This window comes from Takifugu rubripes, chromosome 2 (genome assembly GCF_901000725.2).
Source record: "Takifugu rubripes chromosome 2, fTakRub1.2, whole genome shotgun sequence".
Taxonomy (NCBI): Eukaryota; Metazoa; Chordata; class Actinopteri; order Tetraodontiformes; family Tetraodontidae; genus Takifugu; species Takifugu rubripes.
The window spans coordinates 10,652,892-10,675,515 of NC_042286.1; the positions used below are offsets into that span (position 1 = coordinate 10,652,892).

General features: G+C 47.0%; 2 protein-coding genes across 2 annotated transcripts; both read right to left on the minus strand.

Annotated features, from left to right (window-relative positions):
• Nucleotides 1-73: 73 nt before the first annotated feature.
• On the minus strand, nt 74-4,751 carry ankrd63 (ankyrin repeat domain 63). The gene is made up of 2 exons (XM_011619222.2): nt 4,496-4,751; nt 74-1,988 (listed from the first exon to the last, which is right to left on the minus strand). The coding sequence occupies exon 2, from the start codon at nt 1,935-1,937 to the stop codon at nt 357-359; it is 1,581 nt and encodes a 526-aa protein (XP_011617524.2). The 5' UTR covers nt 1,938-1,988; nt 4,496-4,751; the 3' UTR covers nt 74-356.
• A 4,575-nt stretch (nt 4,752-9,326) lies between these two features.
• Nucleotides 9,327-22,461, minus strand: plcb2 (phospholipase C, beta 2). The gene is made up of 32 exons (XM_029833020.1): nt 22,378-22,461; nt 22,215-22,292; nt 21,608-21,676; nt 20,293-20,433; nt 20,028-20,107; nt 19,906-19,959; nt 19,747-19,822; nt 19,526-19,626; nt 19,119-19,279; nt 18,901-19,047; nt 18,649-18,806; nt 17,719-17,801; nt 17,553-17,637; nt 16,952-17,108; nt 16,804-16,886; nt 16,638-16,734; nt 16,447-16,531; nt 16,192-16,316; nt 15,838-15,989; nt 15,342-15,506; nt 15,159-15,258; nt 14,897-15,001; nt 14,650-14,714; nt 14,451-14,541; nt 13,711-14,166; nt 13,316-13,499; nt 12,776-12,917; nt 12,314-12,378; nt 12,116-12,163; nt 11,935-11,992; nt 10,580-10,663; nt 9,327-9,973 (listed from the first exon to the last, which is right to left on the minus strand). The coding sequence occupies exons 1-32, from the start codon at nt 22,459-22,461 to the stop codon at nt 9,803-9,805; spliced, it is 3,750 nt and encodes a 1,249-aa protein (XP_029688880.1). The 3' UTR covers nt 9,327-9,802.
• Between the last annotated feature and the right edge of the window lie 163 nt (nt 22,462-22,624).

Genomic DNA, 22,624 nt, shown 5'->3' on the forward strand with positions numbered 1-22,624 from the left:
TGATACGAGCCGATCATTTTATGTGGTTTATTTAATATTTAACAATGAACCATACAGCACACAAAGAGTCCCTTTAAAAGCAAAAATACCACAAATCTGGAAAACACAAAACAATATCAATCAGTTAATTACAATCTTATACAGGAAATCAGAGTTGGAAAGAGTTATTACAAGAGCCATAGATAAAACCTGCTTACTGTAATAGCAAAATTGAATGCAACAAGACTTCTTTTAAATGAGGGATACATGACCTGAAAAGTAAAGAATGCTTTTCTTGTTAAATAAGCAACCGGCCTACATCACGGCGCCGCATGAATCGCCCCTCGTGGGTTTTCTGCAGCTTCTGTTGCGTTGGACTAATTGCGGGCGGGCTGAGATGAGCAGCTGTCAAACTCGCACTTCACCCCGCTGATGCTGCCAAGGCTCGGCTGGCTCTCGACCTGCTGGTGCGTGTGGGAGAGGGGGAAGGTTTCTGAGCGGGACATGCGCCCGCGGCCGCCGGAGGACCCGGATGAGCAGTCTATCACCATCCTCATGAACTCCGGTGCCGTGAACCTGCGCAGCAGCCTGGTGCCCATGCCCATGAGCCCTGGGGTGCGGCTCGGGACCTTCCCAGACTCCGTCTCCCCTCTGGAGAACAGCTTGCTGTGTCGGCCGATGCTCGCCCGTTTCTGCTGCTCTCTCCCGTGTGCGGGTGCTGGGTTACCCCCCTCTTCCTTCTGTGACTTGAAGTTCTCCTCTCCTGCTTTCACGGGCAGATTTTTCCCACATAAGAGAGTTTTCGGCGCTGTCTTGTTGGCATCGTTGGTCAACTTGAGCGAATGTCCCAGACTCTCTGTCTTGTCGATGAGGCATCGCTCTTCCTGTAAGGAGGCTCTCTTTAACTTGCTGGCTGACAGGCTCATATCACTCGCCTCCCCCTGATAGGACTGTTTCCTGGTGCTCAGGATGTCCATGTTAAAGGACTTTGCTTTCCCCCAGGCAGGAAAACTTACTGATGGACGCTCCTGGATTCCAGCATCTTTTTGAGCTGGTTCATGAGAGGAGCTCTGTGTTTTAACCCCTCTTTGCTCCCTCAGCTGGCAGTTTTGAAGTTTGGCACTGTAGGTGATGCCTTGTTCCCCCTCCGCCTGGGTTCTTTCTACCTGAGGAGGCAGGGCCCAGCTGTGGCGATGGGTGTCCTCTTGAGAGTGGCTCCGGGGACAGCTGATTCGACTCCAAGACCCGCCGCTGTCTCCGATCTTCAGCTGCTTCTCAAACACCCCGGGCAGTTGGTCTTCCTTGTTATTTAGCTGCTTTGAGAACTTTTCCAGGATGTGCCTGGGCAGCCGGTTAGGCAGGCGGCGTTCTCCTTCCCCAGTGCTGCCCAAATCAATGAATGGATCGGCTGTGTTAATACTCCTTCTCCAGGAAAAGTTCAGGATCTGCACACACTGGTTGTGTCCAAAGAAGCTGGCGACATCAGTCGCTGAATGGCCAGCGTTGTTGGTCCTGTCGAGCCTCAGTCCCAACCTCTTGAACGCCCGGACCAGGAAGTCCAGGACCTGGCTGTGCCCCGAAAAAGCGGCGTACATCAGAGCGCTGTTACCCCAGGTGTCAGGGACATCTGGGTCAGCGTTAAACTGCACCAGAAGCTTGACCACGTCCAGGTGACCTATTTCACATGCATGGCTCAGGGCGGTCCGATCGTCCTCATCCTGACAGTTGACATCAGCTCCTTTCTCCAGGAGCAGGCGGGTGAACTTGGCCCTGGTCCCCGGGTCCTGCAAGCCGACGGCGTACATGAGCGGGGTGCGACTGTTTTCTGTCTTAGAGTTGATGATGCGTCCGTCCAGAGCATCTAGGATAAAGCGCGCCAGGTGCACTTTTCCTCCGTGCATGGCATCAAGGAAGGTCTTGGTCCCAGAACCTTGGTGCAAGTCCTTCGGCCGCATCATTCTGGAGCCAAGAATGTGATAAAATGAGAGAGCAGGAACTTTGCTGAGGCTCTGTGTTCAGAAAGAGAGAGAGAGGGAGAGATCAGCTCCCTCGGAGTAAGACTGGAAGAGGAGCGGTGAGTGGTTTTATACCTCCCTCGCTACATGCCCGCCCCACGTTGCCAAGGAAACAAACGTCTGAGGACCATTATGCAGTGACAGAATCCATTCAGTCCGCGCACTCTCTGACTGGAGATAAACGCATGCTATTTAAAGAGAATAATTAGGGAAGCGGAAAAACATCTCCATGTGAGGTCTATGAGTTAAACTTTCACTCTGAGTCATTTTAACTTTTGTAAAATAATTGAGCATAATCGTTAAATACATGTCTTTTTAAAGTGCAATGAAGCATTTTAAAGGTATGCGAATGAGCCTGATCCTCTAACAACTTTTTATTTTTTTTAATTCCAAATGCCTGAAACTACTCTATTATAAATCCCTTTTTACAGTAGATTTACATATCAGCATGCACAAAATTCTTTCTTTGCTTGCTCTTGCAGGTTATTTAATCACCTAGAAAGTAATGATTATGCCAGGCTGCTTTAAACACTCAAGTTTGACGCTGAAGGTTTTTTAAGCCACCACTGGACCACTGACCTGCATAAATGAGATAAGAATAAATAAATGAATCCCTGTTAAGTGACCTTGTTGAATTGGAAAACAATGCTGTTTGCATTACCCATGCTGATTCAAATAAAGATATTAAATAATAAAGATATAAAGATATGTTGGCCCTTACATGCCTTTCCAATTACACATGGCACCGCATCGCCGCTCATTATTGATGTCAAATGCTAAAATCTAGCTTTTATCCCTGCAAGTCAACCACAGCAACCTGCCACACAGCATTCTCCTCTACAACTGTGGATTTCTCTCAATACTTATTATAAATCCCAGCAAGAACAAAGCTGTGCCAAACAGCGAGAGAGACACGGGGGGTTCTGACTTCCTCTCTGTTCACCACCCGCCTTCATCAGAACCTCAGCACGACCTTATTACTGAGCGCCAACGTGGCTGAGAAGCATCTGCGTGTAAAGGCTGTTCTTTTTAAACAGTTGCATCGCTTTTGATGAGCTCAAGTATGGTAGCACCTGATGCTACTTTACAAATGCTACTTTACAATCAGATTACAGCCACATTCAGATTACACATATGGGTTATTGATGGCCAGAGGTTCAACCCAGGTAACAAAAAGGAAGCGCTGGTGTGTCACAGTGCTGATAATCTGCTAGTAATGTGCATGTTTTTGGACCGCTGACGGAGTATCTGGAAAAAAAATCAAACGAGGTCAACATGTTACAGGATGTTCCCACTGTAGCCTGCAGTTCTATCACACTCTTCTCAAATTAATTTGCTAGCAAAGAAAAACAAAAACAGGCCATTCCTCTCTGTAGAACATCACTCCGTTCTGTGTTTACAGTTCCGTTTACTTCTCACATAGCTATCTAGTTTAAGATCAATGTTCTCTTTTTTTGGTGTGTTTTTGTTTTGTCATTGTTTTCTACTATAGCATCAGCCAACAGAGAGCCCAGTTTCAACCAATTTTTGGATTAAAATCCCTTTTGGATGTAATTATAATCTCAACAGTCTATCATAATTTGAGGGTTTTTTTTTAAATGACCTTGGCAAAACCTGAATGAAATGTGAATCAGCGTCAAGAGACCAGCTAATATGAGAGATTTTATTCAATAAAGCAGACGTGTCAAGGTAAATATCTGATCTCCCATTCATCGCTGCTTTGGCCCAGGCAGGAGCCCCTGTGAATGCCTGATTAATAATTTAAGCGGATGACATGCTAAGGTGTTATCCGCAGATCTTAAACGTCTTAATTGGTCACCGGGGAGATCGCATGCACTTTCGGCGCCACAAAAATCAACAAACCTCATAAGGTTCTCTGAGAAAAACCTGTAAGTGGAAACTGAGCTAAACCCCCTTGGTAACTCCACTTAGCCGCTAACACCTGGGGCTAAATCAGTGCACGAGGTTCACATAAGGTTCATCAAGGCCTATTCATTAGGGTAAAATGCATTGCTCCCTGTGTCTCAACACCTCCTCGCCCTCCACGGAAATCTGCTGTGCACTAATTACACCTGAGAATGATGCAGTTCAGGCTATCACCTGCCCTGTGGGCTGAAAAACAGGATGCAGCTTGTAGTCACCTTTATTTTCCATTCGGAGCACATTTATGGAGGGGAAAACGAAAGGAGCTGAGGTACAATTAGTCTAATGAAGTCGTTACTGTGAAGATATCCTTGCAGCATTTCCCCTTGTTTGCCATGTTTTCCCTCCAAATTGCAACAAAACATCATTTGCGGTATTTCCTCGCAGTTATGTAACGCGGCTGCTCTATCTTTTGAACCCTGGGACACAGCAACTCCAGTAGGGGATGGGGGCTGTTCAATTGATGCATTCATATTCAATAAGAAGAATCATGCCTCTGCGCTCATTCAGTTCCTGTAATACTCTTTGATTTGATGCAAGGACCCTGCAGCGGGAGGCCGAACAGAGATTTCACACACCTTCCGTTCCAGGAAAGAGGCAGCAGCTGGCTGTCACTGCACAAGCGCCGTTGCATTCGTATCCCAGCTAAGGTTGAGGTGAGGTCACCGGTTGTCCTGTAGCAGAGATCAAACATCGCGTTAGTCACTTTGCCTCTGATTCCGGGGTAGAAACTTAAACCGTTTGAAGACCCTGAAGGCGCGACAGTAGCTGCCACCCAGCAGAGGAGACCGTCCCTCGTGCTCTCATCAATTAGCACCATGAATCACCCTCATTGAGCAGATGGTAAATAGCAGACTGTACGTTCAGCCATTTAGATGGCTTTAATGTCAGTGTTCAGGCTTAGACATCTTGGACAGCTAAAGCATGGCTGGTCTGTGCTGCGGCATTATCTGGATGACTGTTCAGGAGATCAGGGAGAAAAATGCAAATAATTAGAATACTGAGAATGTTGAAGTGCTAATGGGCCATTAAAAAGTGTCAAAATACAATAAATGCATTGCATAACAGACTGTATTAATTCATTCATTGTGTAATGTGTTTGTGCTTTGACGGTCAAGCAAAACTTATGTGTGGTGGTTTTCTTGCCTCATCAGGAGAAAAAAAGCCAGTTACAAAATTTGTCATGCTATTCTGAATAAATGTCATTTAGTACCTAATGTGAGATGTAACAAATGTAACAAATAGCTAAAACAAACGAAATTGGTTCTTAATATAAAGTTTGCAGCCCTCAGCCCTGGTCTATGTGATTTATAACCAAACAAAAACAGAATCACACTTTCCCCCGTAATGGCTAAAACATTTCCCCAATTTCCAGCAGAATAAAACTCAATACAGTTCTGACAGTACCGTCTGCGAGGATGAGCCTCTGCACTTTCCTCCATGAGCCACCTGTGTACCTCCTCTTGAATCCATCAAGTCCGGTGGAAATTCCTGTCCTCCCCTGATGGGCCACAGAGCTCTCTCTCCATCTCCGCCTCGACAGGACCCATTTGTGGCCTTGCAGGCCCACTTATGTCTGACAGCTCAATAAATTGTTCGAATGGAAAACAAACGTATTTGATGGCCGCAGGGAGGCGTGTAACACTCAGCCACAGCTGGAGCAAAGGCCCGGCGTGGTCACATCCACCCAGAACAGGAAATGATTTGGATGGATTTTTTTTTTGGGGGGGGGGGGTAGACGTTAACACGGACTAAAACAATGACACCATGTCTCACTGTATCTGTATTACAGGAGATTTTGTACATTTACTATCAACTACTTTGTGATAAAAGTCTATCATCCATCCATCATCCATCCATCATCCATCCATCCATCCATCATCCATCCATCCATCCATCCATCATCCATCCATCCATCCATTCATCCATCCATCATCCATCCATCCATCCATCCATCCATCCATCCATCCATCCATCCATCATCCATCCATCCATCCATCCATCCATTCATCTTCTGTTAACCCCCCCCCATCACACTTACACTGAGAAATGGATAATGTGCAGGTTTTTGGAGTGTGGGAGGAAGCCACACTCACACTTTTGATTATTTATTTTTTATTTACTCTAGGTCCTAGAGTAAATAAAAATATCACTTTTGTTTATAACATAAATATATCTTATGTTGTGGATGCACTGTAAAAACAAGTGTTTTTGGATACATTTCATATAAATACATTTCATATAAAACCTTGTATTTGGGTGAATATTTAAGGTATTTCTAGGTGATTAAGTAATTAATTTTTTAAATTAAGCATGACTGCCACAGAACACATTCCAAAACACTGACTATTGTGTTCTCACTTTATTATCTGCCCTTCATTTATTTCAAATCTCAAATATCCAATAACTGTTTCACTGAACTAACGCGGTGCTGTCGACATGAAGAGCAGAGGAGGCCCATGTCGGTCGGATCTGACCCCGAGATACAACAGGCGTAAATGGCGGCTCTCGATTTTAGCAGCTCTCGAAGAACCCTCACTTCTTTATAAATGAAAGCGTAGCAGCAGCCCTGAGGCCCACATTCTATCGCCCACACGCTCCTCAGCATTCAGGTAAATGCTGAACAATGTGAGCCGCTCAGCCGCTGCGCTTCCGCATCAGATGGGCCGCTGCGAAGATTATTACCCCGAAAAGAGCCACTTTGTGACTCACCTAAGTGCATGGCATAAAATGCTTGCTGTGGGTGTTGCTGCAGCTCATGACCTTTTCTGCAATCACCACTGGAGTAATAAACATGCAGGAGACGGCTGGAAAAGTCACTGGGTTAATGCATCTGAAACTAGAAAGACTAATCATTATCAGAAGTACCTGCTTAAGTTCAGACAGCATTTACATCCTTGTTTCCTAAAACAAGAATATTGTGTTGTGCAGTTTGACTGCTTAGTTTCTGTTCTTTTTTTATTGACTAATACAAACTGGTGCAAAGTTAAAAGCTTTAACTGGGAAAGACAGAACCTTTTCCCATCTGTTCTGGAAACCACCAAAAGGCAAAAAGCCGTGGAAGACACCAGTGTCCGCAGCTGTTTAGGGACTTGAAACAATTACGAGGTGTCTGTTGCTGCTCGAAACAGGTGCGTCCAAAGATGGAGGCCCTAACAAACAAATCACCAGGCCTCCCATGGAGGCGCGGAACCAGTGTATGAGCTGAATAATCGGGCCGGTGGTGTGCAAGGAGCATGAGGCTCCATAATTCAAGTAGCCAGGAAAGTGCTGTCTGCCGCTGGCTTACAGTCGCTGCGTGTGTACACGTACACCCGCATCCTCAACCCTTTTCAAATTTGCATCCGTAAGTAGGTAGAAGCGCCTGTCACAGACCTTTGCAGTCTTCCTATGTGCTGCAGGGGAAGTAGCTTCCGGGAATACTCATTAGGCTGCTAGAACTGTCAGTTAAAAAGCTTGTTTGCAGCATGCATTAGATTCATTTCTTAACTTGCAATGATTGCCCCCCCCCCCCCTTTAAATGTAGTTTACACTGAATGATCCCCACTCACACAAACACACACTCACATGCTGCCTGTGATGGAGCAGCCTCAGCAGGTGGTGTGCATGTGGGTGGCGTGGGCGAGCAATATTCGCCCAGGATGGCATCCACTTCCAGGCAAGATGGACTCTAGATCATGACTCCACACCTCCTGTGGGTCAGCAGGAAGCAGGAAACAAGAAAAAGTGAAAAGTGCAGAGTTGTACCTCCATCTGCACCAATCCTGCAGAAAGAGCCTTCGCTAAGGTGCAACCATGTGTTTTACTGGTCACAGTCTTTGTACATGTCAATCATTTGTCCTGAAGAAGACTTTGACATTAGGGGGACTCATTCGAGATCCTAGCCACATCTGGCACACAAGGATTGAGCACTGCTCAACCTCAAGCTCTCCTACCTTGTGTGCTTCTTCCTGTCGACCCCTCCATGGTGACCAGGGCCCCGCTCAGACCCTCCTCCTCCAGCTGGTATCGGACGGATCCGTCAGAGGTTTTCTTTGGTTTACATAACCTCATGGGCCGAGTGACTCAGGGCTGACTGCAATCGCACGCTTACGCTCACAGTTCAGCTGTGTTGTGCATGAGGTGGCAGGACTCTCAGGCACAAGCTGTCTCCCCGTAATGTGTTTGTCCAGATCTTCCACTTTTAAATGCCAATCATGTCATTTGAATGAGCTGAAAGGTGCCAAAATTAAAACGAAAAAAAAAAAAACAGAGAGAGAAATTGTGGATTGCTAGGGATGGGGAGTGAACCGCTTTGATTAATTCATGCACGAACAGGTGCTTCTCAATGATGTGACAGCATTCCTCTTGTCTTAATGCAGTGAGGAGAATATTCCTCCCTCTATCTGTCCAGCCATGCCCTCCACGTGCCCACAATCTTCTCCCATTTAAAAACGGACACTTCCTCTATGGCAGGTCTCATAACAGCTGAGGCTGAAAAGAAAGGAGCAATTATGTGCTATTATCTATCAGTTCTACCACGTGTCTGCTCACATCTGCCCGTGGAGAGGTGGGAGAGGTGGAATACGAGGTTTACTCATCCAGCCTGGCTCACAAGGCAGCTCACGCCTGTGCAGGGTTGTTGTTGAAACGTGTCAATCTGTGTGTCGTCCATCCATCCGTCATCCATCCATCCATCAATCATCCATCATCCATCCATCATCCATGCATCATCCATCCATCCATGCATTCATCATCCATCATCCATCCATGCATCCATCATCCATCCATCATCCATCCATCCATCCATCATCCATCCATCCATGCATCCATCCATCCATCCATCCACCCATCATCATCCATCCATCATCCATCCGTCTGTCTATCATCCATCCATCCAGCCACCATCCATCCATCCATCATCCATCCATCCATTCATCCATCTATCATCATCCATCCATCCATCCATCATCCATCCATCCATCCATCCATCCATTCATCCATCTATCCATCCATCATCCATCCATCCATCCATCATCCATCCATCCATCCATCCATCTATCCATCATCTATCCATCATCCATCCATCCATCCATCATCCACCATCCATCAATCCACCACCCACCCATCCATCCATCCATCCATCATCCATCCATCCACCCCCCCACCCACTCACTCCCGCACCCATCCATCAATCCATCCATCCATGCAGGGATACACCCCGGACTGGTCACCAGTCCATCACAGAACACACACCATAATATCCAGTGTGTGTGCATATTGCCTGAAAACAGCTGTAAATTTACAGCTCATAAATAAGCTGTACTATTATATTATTTACAGCTGTAAATAAGACTGTAGTTACGTGTGCACTAAATCCAGACGTCTCACTTTTTTTGAATGACTGAAATAAGATTCGGGAAATGTTTCATCATCAAGATAATTCTTTACTCTTTCCAAAAAGCCCCAAAAGAACCCGGATCTAGTTATTACACGGTTATAAGTACTACTAGAATTACAGCGAATCAGCCCGATTACAGTTCGTCAATGAAAACATTCAGGATAAATGTTTGTTTCAGAAAGCCTTAGATAAATGAATGTTGAGATTAGTGCATTTATAGACCCCTACTGTTTCCTACAAAAATTGGATTTTGAGGGCCAAAATGACAAGTTTAGTGGAATGATTATCTTCCAGTGGTTAAAAGCAAGGGAATCAAGTAAGAAAAAAGGAAATAATAAATTACATCGTCACTATTTTGTACCAGGGTGTTCATGAAAACATCATTATAGGTTAAATAACTTTATCAATACGGTACTTTCACACACTAGCTTCAATGACGAGTCCTCTACGACCCCACACTCACAATCCAGCTCTAGCTTTAGTAACAGGACAAAAAAGGACACGTCTAACCCAGGAACACGTCCCCATAGAAGTCCATCCCCTCCAACTTCTTGTCCTCAGCTTGCTCCACCAGGTCAGGGAAGTGGGCCCCCAGGCAGACGTTGACGGCCCCTCTCACCTCTGCAGACAGGCCCCTCAATTTCTGCTCATGCTCCCTCAGGGCCTCCTGATTGAGCTGCACATGCAGGGGGGTCAAAGGTCATGAGCTTGTCAAACTGACACAGGTGGTTCTAAAACTTACAGTACAAATTTGTTGCAAAGCAACTGTGGAGGCCTAAATTGATTTTAAATGGGACTGAAGGTGATTTTCAAGGGTCCTACGAAGAGCAAACATCAAGTTAAAAGCAATAAAAGTTCATATTATTCATCCTTCGACGATTCCCATTCAACAAGAATCTGCCGACACCTTTTCCTCGGACGACAGCTCCAAAGAATTCAGCCAAGTCAGGAAGCTGCTCTGACTTCATCTATGGTGGTGGGAGATCGGACTCCATTGAGTTTCACGCCGGGTTTTCTGTCCTACCAGGTAGATATCGCTTTCACCTGGGATCCCACATTTCTTGGATAAAGTATTTTCTAGTAGTAGCATAAAAACCCAGCTCGTTGTGGCCCTCCAGGACTGGATTTGGGCACCTCTGTTATAACTTGTTGATTCTAGTTTCCAAAGGAGCAAAATCAGAGGGCGAGATACTAACCGGATCAGAGGCGAGTATTGTTCTGGATGGTTAATGCTGTTGAGGCGAAGTGCTTACAAATCAAAATCTGAGTTCCCGAGGCCTACCTGATTGGTCAAAGTCATGATTTCATCCAGTGTAGCGCACTGTTTCTTCATCAGAGCCTCTTGCTGCGGGCTGCCACCTGCAGACTGTGAAGAAACAACGTCCAGTCAGACGCGTCAGGTCGGGTGCAGCCGCGTGTCACATCGAGTGTGTGCAAGTGAGTGTGTTCATCTGGAGTGGAGTGCACTTGGGGGATGCAACCTGAGCAAGACAATCAATACACATAAGTCACAGTTGTCTGGTTGGGTAACACAACCCTGGCCGTTTGACGGAGGCACTGCCCTGATTAAACTGCAACTGTGGAAGTAAAGTGCTGTAATTAATGACCAAGTGCTGATTAAGTGCACCAAAGGCTCTAGAATGTAGCCATGATGCATTCAGGGACAGATATACGCCAGGTTTGAATAGTGGTGAGACCGCAGCGGCTGTGTTTGGTTACTTTTCAGCTTTTTTTCTCCAAATTTAATTCTACTTTTTCTGGTTTATTCATTGCAGCTCAGCCTGATCTGACACATCTTCTGCGTTGGATGTCGACATCAGTTCCTGCCATGCGTTTGGTGGTAAAGCGATCAGAACCCTCCGAAGATGCAGACCGTAGTAGAGTGTGTTTAATCAGACGGTTCTGCTGATGGACGCTCCTGTGTGTCTCATTTGCCTCCCACATCTTCCGCCTCCTCGATATCATCCTCCTCTTCTCCTCCTCCTCAATCTCCCTCCTCCTCAACGCGCTCGGCCCGACTCACTCACAGCATCTTTTTTTTTCTTTCCATTTCTTCAGATCTTTAGACTCTCGCTCCTCTTTGTAACCATAGTTACACTGTTGAATACCGAATGCTGTGCACAGGCTCGAGCAAAGTGCACGCTGTGCGAAGAAAAATACCGCTGGAGTTTCTCATTTTAGAACTCAAAACCAAATATTCGAGCAGTTGGTATTTTATGACTGCAGTAAAGAGAGAGAGAAAAAAAGTATTTATTTAGCACCTTTTTAGTCATCTCACCACAGGAAGCCTTCCACGTGCACATTCACCCATTCACTCTTACAGGGTGACAACCACTTCATTAGGAGAAATAACTAATCACATTCATGCAATCAGGCACATTAACACACCGAAGAGGCAGCACCAGGAGCAATGTCGGGTTCAGCGTCTCGTTCAAGGGCACTTCAGCATGTACACAGAAGGCGTCTGGGATCAAACAAACACCCCTCGTCTCACTAGAGCGACCACTCCACCACCTGAGCTACACCCCCCCCCCCCCCCCCCACCACCACCACCACCACCACCCCACCCCACCCCCCCCATGCTGACAGTGTTTGGAGTTCTGCTAAGCTAGCTGCTAGCATTATTTTTTTACTCACCGAACAAGCCATCAAACAAGGCCCATCCAACAGCTCTGTGCTCATCGCCCTTTTCAACCTGAGAAAACATAAATGGAGTTCTCCATTAGAACCTGTCAGTGGAGGAATACCCCCACCTGTGTGGATGCCCCCCCTCATCATTGTGCTGATGGTGAAAGGAAACAGAAATGAGTGCGCTCACTTGGCTTTGTCCGAGCATTTGGTTTTCTTCTTGTTATCTTTGGGTTCACTGCAAAACAAAGTAATATTTTTTTTAACGGTTCATGTGGGCGCGTTAATGACCAGGGCTGATGTTTCCATGAATGCTATTTAGACACAAGTAGCATTTTGCTTTATTAGAGTTTGTTTTTTGTTCAACGTTTGTACGTGCGCTTCGCACCTCTCCAGCATCTTCAGTTCACTGTTGTGCCGCTCTGTTGCCATCTCCAGCAGCACGGCCAGCCTCTGTCAACACACAAGGGCAAAGTTACTGTCAGTCATCTCACATACTAGTATTCATGCCACACACTAGGACGAACAGAGTCAGAAGGATGAATTATTAAATGGAATCAAGAGAGGCAGCAGCTGAAATTTGAGCTGAGTGCTCAGGAACATCATTTACAGCACGGACAGGATCATCTTAATACTGAGAATGTTATTTAAACACTGATTTAAACACTGTGAAAACTGATCCTCTTGCATATTTATGGTCTAACCCACATTACTCCCCATAGGGAAAAAGAGGAGAGCGTCTCCTGTGTAGGTTATCATGACCACGTGCCTCCTGAAATGGCCAACTTTTAACTCCAGACTCTTGGATACTGACTCCAGGTAGGAATGCCTCCAACTGAGTACTACAAACCTCTGTTGCAAACTGCTCCTTCTTCTTCCTCAGATGGTCACACTGTTCCTTCCACTGCAGCTGCAGCTCAGCCAGCATTTTTTCTTTATGGTCCTGCACACGCTCGCTCTTCACGCCGCTGTCCGTGGAGTTTTCCCCTCCCCTGAAGTGACATAACAAAGAGAGTGGCCTGAAAGTGCTCTGCACGCACCCTGTTTCATTTGGTCGTTACGTTCACCCCATAATATTGTGTTTTCCATCTAGAAGAGTGCATTAGCTTAGGAACAGTCGCTGGACTTCTAAGTCTAATGTCATTAACGAAGCGACTGACAACAACAACTTCATTAGCGGGTCAGCATTCGCTTGGCACAGGAATCAGGAAGCAAAACAAGCTTTTGTTAAATGACTCAACATAAACAATTAGACAGATGGCCTGAGCGGCTCCGCAACAATGCCCCGACACCCTCCTCCACCAAAACACGAGCTGCCCAGCCCTCTTCCCTCCAGTTTCTTATAAATCATCATGCATCACAGCTGCAGCACACAATCAAATCGCCCTACTCTGTTTTCTTCAATGAGATCTTCTTCTTGATGGCCTTGAAGGTGTCGGAGTATTTCTGGATCAGATCCTCGCTCTTTTTCTGATATTTCTTCTCTGCCGCCTTCATGTCTCTCTCCTGGCGTTTGATGGCCTTCAGGTAGTTCTTGTGCTGTGTCAGTTCCTCAGCTGTCACCGTGGCGTGCTCTGAAGCAGAAGCACACGTGAGGACCCTCCTCGTGTTGACAGCCCACACAGCAGCGCGCACAAGCTTGGGAAGACTTTGCTCCTGCAGAACTAAAGCAGGATTTTGATGATCTTGACATGGCGATAAAAAAAAGTCTTGAGAGTTGAAAAACTTTCAGGGAGAAATTTCCTGAACCAAAACCAAATATGAGTGCACAGCTAGAAGTGTTACCTTCACCGCACATCTGCGCCGGGGCTGAGCCTTCACCTCCGGCGGACTGGGCCGCTCCGCCAGCCGCACCAGCTACAGCAGCAGCTTCGTTAGCAGCTTCATTAGCAGCTTCGTTAGCAGCTTCGTTAGCAGCGCCGGTTGCAGCGTTGTCACCTGGAGACGGCTCTGTGTTTGTGTCGGGGTCGCTGGTTGTGTCCTCGTTGGACACCTCCGGCTCTGGAACCTCTTCCTGCGCTGCAGCCGCGTCTGCGGGCGGACCAGCTTCAGGGGGGGGTTCAGCTGTGACAGGGCCTGGATCTGGAGACGCCTCCTCAGCTGCTGCGTCTGCAGCAGGTTCGGAGCAGGTTGCTTCAGCTTCTGGCACGTTCTCTGCAGGATCGGCCGTGCTTGTTTCTGGTCCAGGTTCAGTCGACTCCTCTCCTACATCGGCTGGTGGTGTTGGTGCTGCAGCCTTTTCTACAGGAAGCAGAAATATGAGAGTTCCTGAGTTCCATTAGGTCGAATCAACTGAAGCACCACCGCTTTGATTTCTTATGAGTCTAGTCTGTGGATGGAGACAATAAAGGGCCTGTTTTGGTCCCCAACACCGAAAAATTGGGTGAGGTAAAGTGAGTGTTTTCTCTTCCAAGCGATCCCGCACAGGCGCGAAGGCCAGGAGAATCTTTCACTGCGGTGAGATGATTATTATTAATCACATCAGCTGTCTCGCAGTGGAAAAGTCTCGCCTTCACTTTCATTACCTGCAGCCGGAGATTCAGCTTCCTTTGCATCGTTTGCAGAGGTCTGAGTCATGAGAGGCAGCTCATAAGGACTAATGTAGTCTGAGGAGGACTGTGGAGTTAAAAGAGCACAGGAGCATCAGGAGCTAGTCCAGCGCTGTTGTTTAAGTAAGAAAATTACATTTTAAAAAGTTTAACGGTGTCTCATTTTTTCTTTTACCTCCTTCGGGGTCTTTGAGGTTTTCTCGTTGCCCTTTGTTGGATTGAATAAGGCATCTGTAAAATCTGCAAGACATCGGGGATTTTGTTTTTTGGATCAAATGCGTGCGCTGATAAAACAGACAAAACTAAAAGACATTAAGCAAAGCAATGAAATCAGCCTGGCTTTCGAGTGTCATCTCTAAAAAACAAGAATTGACTTGCAGTTAAGTTTATCTGTACAAAAAAAAAATTTAAAATCCCAGCACCTGCGAATGCAGCAGGGATGTAGTCCTTGACCTCGATGTACACGAAGACAGAGGGCAGAGTGAGCGGCATGTTGCTCTCACTGTGCAGGCAGATGTGATGGAAACCTGCGAGCCAAAAAACAAACCTCGGTCAGGCAGCGGCCCTCTGATCCAGACGCTGCCTGAAACATGGTCGCACAGCCTCGGCGGCCCTGGGTGACTCGGCGCGCTCATAATGAAGTATGATGTGTGGTGTAGATTGGTTTCACTTGGTTTCACTGGCCTGATTGGATGGCATCAAGGGGGATGATCCTGTGTCCCAAGAATTTACCGTTCTCTTCGTGAGCCACAATTCTCAGAGAGGCCATTTCTGGAAGCAGGATCTGTGCGCCACAAAAACAGGAAGTACATATTAGGTCAAATGGCGTCAGCAAGCATTGTGCACGTAACTCTTCGCCACACACACCTTTTCGAACACAAAAGGCTCCTCGTTCCACACCGGGTTAATACTGTTGGGTGTGGGGGACCACTTGGTGCGAAATTTCTTCTTGGGGTCCCCCGGCAGCCCAATCACCTCCACCTCGATGCCGGTTTTCACATTTTTGTCAGACAAAAACTGGCCTGAATAAATCTAGAATCAGAGGTAAGGACATGTAAAAGTGTGTATCGCTGTGTGTTGTGGTGTGTTGACCCAGGTTCAGGACAAGCTGTGGGTTATAAATAGAGCCATGACTTTCCTACCAAGTCTTGCTGAATACCAGGAACAGCATGTTACTCCCAGCAGGAGGTTTGTGTTATTATAGAGATCATCAAAGGTAGAGGTACACAGGCACAGGCCTGAGCACCAGCGCGCGCGCACACACACACGCACACGCACTTGGGGCTACTGAGACTAATTTGTCATTTTATATTAGATTAAATACATCTATCATCCATACTTAGATACAAGGCCAGGAACGCACCTTTATGGTGAGCGTGCTTGCCACAACTGTGTCTATCCTGTCGCAGAAAGGGTTAAACGTCTTGTCACTGCGACGCAACACGTCATGCTTGAGCAGGTAACCGGTTCTGCCGTTGAACTCAAACAGAGCCATGTTCAGCTGCATGGGGAAATCTGAAAACAGGCACAAACAGCTTTAAAAGCCGCTCCATGTTTATTCAGCTGCAAGAAGAGGTGAAACACTGCCACCCTGTGGGGGAAACAGAACATGACACGTCAGGTATTTGAAACGCGGTGAGTGGCCGCATCGTCTCACTTTGAGCAGAGTTATTTGTGATATTTTTAGCATTAATTTGCATTTTGTCTCTATTTTTACCCATGGTCTGGTAGTTGAGCGCCACCATCTGGCAGCCGACGTTCCAGAAAGGCTGTGGGCTGTAATTAGACGAATCCACTCTTGTTCCTTTAGGGTAAATCCTGCTCATCTGCCTTTTATTATATCTGAAAGATCATTTAGGAAATTGAGGGCTTTTTTCTGTATTTCTATGTGAGCCACATCATCTTGATATGCTTTAGTCGTTGTTTAATCATTATTTCATTTTCACAGTATGTTTTTAATCTTAAAGGATACTCAACAAATTCAACAGCATTCTTGGCAATCATTGACTCCCCTTTTGTCTCCACGAAAGATGAGATGACATAACTCTTGTTTTTCTCTGTGGAGGAGGGTTGTGAGGAGAGATTGCACGCAGGCTGTTATCTATCATTTCTTTCTTTGTTGTTTTTCTGTTTGGTTTAGTTGTTTTTTTTCTGGACACATACTTCTGGCGTTGTCAAAAGAGATGAATTTGTTGGGCTGGATGTAGTTGACCAGGGACGACATCGCTTCGAAAGCTGTCACTTCCTGTCCAGCTGTGCCCTGCAGTTCGTTCACACGAGGATGTTAAGGATGAAGGGTGGAAGGCAGATGATGTGAAGCAGACTCTACCTCATCTGACGTCTTCATTTTCTCCTCATCCTGCTCCTCCGTGTCCTCCTGCTCCTCGGTGTCCTCCGCAGCAGCGCCCCCCTCTGGTTCGACACGTAAATGAACTCAGCGTCACATTAAGAGACACGGAAGTGCGATCGGGCCTCACCTGAACTAGCCTGGTTCTCCTGCGTGCTGGTAGCTGTGCTGGCAGCATCCTGGGTTTTTTTAGTATGTGTCTGGGTTTCATTGCTGCTCTTCTTGTTCTTGATGAGGATCTTGCCCATCAGCTCAGATGGACTGGGGATCTGGCAGCCCGGCTTCAGCTGCACAAGACAGACCCTGGAAGTGACCTGAGCTGACTGAATCATGATAATACTCTGCAGATGTGTGACTAATAATATGACTGTTCCTTTGTGCATTTGATGTGGGGAAATTTAGACCTAATTTGTCAGTGTCTTGGGAGATTCAATTGGGAGATTCAGCCATTTGAGATAGTTAAACAGGGGCAATGGTTGCCCTGGAAGCATACACACACACATACACACACACACAGACCCACGTGCCCGTAAACACCCGTGAGGAGTAGGTAAACACATGTTTGCGGATGATATGAATCGGTTTAAGAGTCGTGTGGAGCAGAGATAAGATACCGGCGCAGTGTTGCAATTGACTGACTTCCCCCTACTGAGTTTGGATCCAGAACTCTGCTGAGCTTCACAAGGGAAACAAAACAAGCCGTTTTGCGAGCCACGCAGCGGCGTACTCACGGGGTATTTGTCCAGCGGCTCTGTTAGCAGGGCCTCACCAAATATGGTTTTGCAGTAGTTTGCCATTTTCTCCTGCTGTTTCACTCTGCAATAAAGCAGACAGAGCCAGCGAGAGGCCATTAGGCAGTGTCAATACAGTTATATGGCAGGAGTGGGAAAGCCTTACGTGTCAACATGGTTCTCGAACGAGAGGATGACAGGATACTGGGAGGTCTTGAAAGCGCTCTCAGCGATAGCCTCGATTACGTCCTGCGGCACAGCAAGAGAACACGCACGCTTGTGTTCAGCTCAGGTACACACGTTACAACCAGGAGGCTTGTGGCCGTGCGGCGAGCAGCAACACCAAAAGCGTGACCCCCAACGTGACTTTCACCCACAAATCACTAAAGGAAGACCGTGTGACAAACTGCAGAACCCTCTTGACTCCGCAGAGACCCTAAAGTCATTTCCAGACCCATCACATTTAGGAACCGACAGTAAACCGAACTGAGGTGTCTTGCCTCGGGGAATGTGGATCTCCATCTGTCCCTTAAATGGAAGCGTTGGATGATGGGCGCCGCTGCGCGTAACACGTGTTTCTTTGTACATCTAAACCATCGCGCTCTGTGTCCCATTCTCCAGATGCATTTGCGGAACGTGTGCGGAATGATCCGTAAAATTATCCTGACATCTTTGACGTACGGCGTCTGGGGTCGGCATGTGCTGGGGAGAGTGCACGTGGAGATGTAGCCAAACAATTCCAACCGCGCACACAGGAAACAGGGAGTTAAGCCGTCTCTATAAAAGGTACGAGATTTATGAAGGCAAGAAAATACTGACCAGCGAGGCTTTCGACAAAACCTGCTATCAATCATTTATAATGCTTCCTGAGCTGCTTTAAACCCTCCATTTTGACAGATTTTATTTACTTTTAATTAGTCTCTAGAAAAAAAATGTCAATATTTTGATCCATTTTTACGATTTCAGGTCTTTTTCTTAATGAGGTAGTAGAAAAGGACAGACAAGTGAGGAGAAAACTCAGCAGAGCTCTCGCAGACGCTCCATCCAAGTGAAGTGTGGAGAGGATCTATTTTTTATGGGACCGTAGTGTAACCACCTTGAAGAGGATCTCAGTCGTCATGGTGAAGCCGTGGGTAATGATGGGCTCTTCATCTGGGGGTTTGCCCTTCCAGCAGTCCAGCTCCAGGCAGCGGCAGCCGGCCAACAGACACTGTCGGTACATCTCGGGCGAGGACACGCCGGAGAACTGACCAGCTGTGGAGCGGCAGGGAAGTAGAAAAAACAACCTTCCATCAGTGACCTGGAGATGTTGATCAGAGAATCCACAAGCCGGGATCCAAGCTGTGACCTGTCAGGTATGTGTTGTGGGAGGACTTGACGAAGTAGTGGGGTAACGGTTGGGTCATGTCCTGCCACTTGGCCAGCCGGTCCAGAATCACCACGGATGTCTCTGGACCAGTCAGGAAATTTAAGAGGCCTTCAGGAGAAATGAGACCTGTAAAGAAACACAGGCTGAAGGATTCGCTCTGGCCTCCGCCAGGCGCTCCTCCCTGCATCAGGCCTCACTTCTGTTCGAGTTGGAGGAGCAGGGCTCGTATTTGTCGATCAGGGCCTTGACCTGGTCCTGCCGCAGGCGCGGGAAGAGCTCCTCGTTGAGCCGGGAGTCCCTCTGCTTCTCGTTGAGGAATTTAGTGAAGTTTTCCTTCGTCATGGTCGGTTTGTTGGAACTGGAGGACACGCAGCAAAGGTGTAAATCTCGTCAGCGCCGTACGTGATCCTGTCCACCACATCCCAACCCACCCCCACCTGAGCTGCACACCGAGCCACACCGCAGCACACATCCACCTGATATTATCTGCTGCCTTTAGGAACGCCTGCCTTTTAGGAATGCCTTTAGGAATTTTAGCTGTGCATTCACAAAAGATGACAATTGAAGCATTTGGCTGCATCGGGAGGTGACCGCTCCAACTCACTAAGAGGTGAAGATCTCTAGGATCTCAGGACGAGGGCAGAGGTTGGCCAGAAAGACCTTGAAGGCAGCCTCAGTGAAGACATCAGGCTTCATGGTGTCGTACTGCAACACACACACACACACACACACACACACATAGGCCAATATGTTTGTTTTTCTCTCAGTGTGTGTGTGGGCATCTCACTCTTCCCTCAACATCCCAGCATGTTTGTATTTTCCAACCTTTCCTTTGGGGAGGTGGGCCGATGCCAACGCACTTTCAACTCTTTTCTTATCTGCCGGGAACATCTTGTAGATGCTGCAAGAAGACAGAGCGAGAGCGGGAACGATGGGCGCGAGCTGCAGAAGTGACTCTACCTCCCTGCACCCTCAGCAACCTACTTTTTCACCGGGATCTTGCCGTCCTTGTTGGTGTGGAGGGAAACGCGAACGTATCTGAAATCAAACACATGCGGCTAAGCGTGAAGCTGACAAAACAAGCCGACGTCCGGGGGTTCGCTCACATTTTCTCCAGGAAGACTTGTTTGCATGCGTTGTTCCTGGCAGCGTTATACACAAGTGCAATGATGTCATTGGCCCAGTTCTGATGAGTGTTTAGGCAGAAACACAAACAGGGATGTCAGCATCATATGCGAGCTGTCAAAATACCTCAGAGGGACATGAATTTACCACTAGGGGGCGGTAATGTAATAGATTTCTGGATGCATGAATATGATAGATTATGGTGGATTAAAGGACTAAAACGAGATAGTTTCTGCAGTTTATTACCTGTGTCACCTTCTCCTTAGAGGCAAAGAAGTTGTGATAGGTCAAATTGACCGTGTCTGGTCCTGAGACAACAGTCAGAGTCTTGGCGAGATGGTTGCTGTCAGGGAAGTCCAGGTTAAACACGTTGCGAACTTTAGGGTGCTGCGAAAAATAAATGAGAGGCAATATATTTTGGGGTCTGAGATTATTATAAGCAGCAGTTCTACTGCAAATGTTGGCATAGCTGGATGGTCTGAATCGCTGAACTGATGGAGGTGGGCTTAAAGATCAACCATTTTTCTCTGTGCTGTCCTGCAGTATAGTCATGGTGTCATTTGCCTAGATAATAAATGCTGCATCTGCAGAGCTCCGGCAGCTGGGAGGCAAATTTTCCAACCAAAGCATGCAAACGCCCCCACAGGCCTCGGGCGCATTAGTGAAATGTCACTTAGTAGTCAACACAAATGACAGGGCAATTTTTAAAAATTGCATATTTGCATATATTTTTGCATATTTGTCATCGACAGTTTGTCAAATCAACACAAAACAAGGATGTGCTTTGATGTGAGCTATGTGACACATTATTTGGAAAGAGATTTTGATAACACGGTGCAATCGCAAATGTATTTTGTTAATCCTCCTAAAGTCATTTTCAATGTTTTGGGAAATATTTCAAATCATTTGCCCGGACAACCACGTTGCTATCTGAGTAGGATTTTTTCACTGAATCTTACTTCTTTGTGCGCCCCAGCCATAAAGTGAACCCTTCTTTTCACTCTATACAAAGTTGCTCAGAGCCCCCAGAGTGCAAACCTCAACTTCAGTCCCCACAAACACAGAGAAACACCATCAAAGCCAAACATAAATAAACTGGAACAAGACGAGACGTGATTTAAACGCTGCCTTCCCATATTGGATCCATTTAATCACTCTGGCACGTCAACAGCATCTTTCCCAAACCTCCTTGGGGAGATCTACTTCCCAACATCCGCACCACCCGCCCCACCCCGCCTCCCCCAGCCTCGCCAGGCCGGGAGGCGGAGTGATGGGGAGGAAACTCAGGCTACTGCATCGGGCCCTCGGTGAGGGACGACGACGGCTGCAACTCTCTGCGGATGACACGTGAGCACGAACGCTGCAGCAACTTTCAGATTTACAGTCACGCTTTAACAGGCAGCCGCCAGTGTGGGGAACATACGTCTAACAGCTTTGCATTGCAAATGTTCAGCTCATATTAATGGGCAAACTAGGAGCTTGACACCTGATTTGCATACCTGCAGAGGTTGTTGGTGGTGAGAACAGTGAGGATGACAGTGAATCACAGTGATAAACTCACTTTTGGAAGTTTGGCATATTTTCCTGTTCTGGTATCTCTGATAGTAGCAACATCCAGGAACGTTGTCTCCTAGAAACAAGAACAGAGGAATTAGATCCAACGCTGAATTTAACATGTAGGCGCTTGTCCAAATATGGATTCGGATACAAGTCATCGTTTGGCGAGGTAGCAAAATGTGCCAATTTATTTTGTTTGTTTGGAGAAAATAGAAAAATAAACACTGCGAGGACTGAAAGCATCATCTGGGGAATTTCAGCGATGTACATTCAGAGTGGCCAAAAGAGAAATGGACCTTAACGAGGCAGCAATCACACGCTACAAAGACAAAATGTCTTCTGTGTGGAGGGAAGTTCAGCAGCACGGTGCAGCAGGATGAGCCCACACCAGCACCGATCGATAACCTCCACAAGCTGCTGACGCCGGAAGAGGCAGCGCCGCTCGCGGCTATCCAGCAGCTTTGGCAGGTTCCCATCACGCACGCATGTGAGTCACCCAAACATGACTGCCTCCATCACGTAGCTACAGGCAGGCCGTGGTTAGGCGATGCAAAGAGAAACTCTACCTGCATCCACGCAGTCACTGTGCCAGACTCTAGAGGATCCATTACCTTGCTTTGGTTGATCCAGTAGAGGTAGAATCCTTTCGGGTCCATCTTCATGGTGACAGGAGCAGTCTTTGTGGAGTCCTTTGTGGACACAGAGGAGTCAGACACTTTTGATTTGTCATTACAAGGTGGAGTAACACTTCTTCAAGCTGCGGTTCTTACTCACCTCTGACCATTTGGTGAATCGCTCTCCTTTGACCATGTAGTCCTTGACCTCCGGAGGCTCTAAAAAGTGCCTCTTCTGGTTCATTTTGAACTTCAGGTGTGGGTTTTGTTAAAGTTTACTGCCCTAGCTGCCCATCCACCAGTGTCAAAGTCACAGACAGGCTTGTTCCTCAGTCTGTATTTGGCGGATCCAGTAAGATGTGCAGCAAGTACATGCAGGACACACCCTGGTAGATATGCATTGCAAA

Bases quoted from the DNA above. Each gene is read 5' to 3' on its own strand.
- ankrd63 (XM_011619222.2), bottom strand. From the start codon at position 1,937: ATGATGCGGCCGAAGGACTTGCACCAAGGTTCTGGGACCAAGACCTTC.
- plcb2 (XM_029833020.1), bottom strand. From the start codon at position 22,461: ATGAACCAGAAGAGGCACTTTTTAGAGCCTCCGGAGGTCAAGGACTAC. The intron at 15,259-15,341 runs GTGTGTGTGGCG...TGTGGCGCACAG, and splicing joins AGCCTTTTGTGTTCGAAAAG to ATCCTGCTTCCAGAAATGGC. The intron at 15,002-15,158 runs GCCAGTGAAACC...TTTGGCTCGCAG, and splicing joins CCTTGATGCCATCCAATCAG to GTTTCCATCACATCTGCCTG.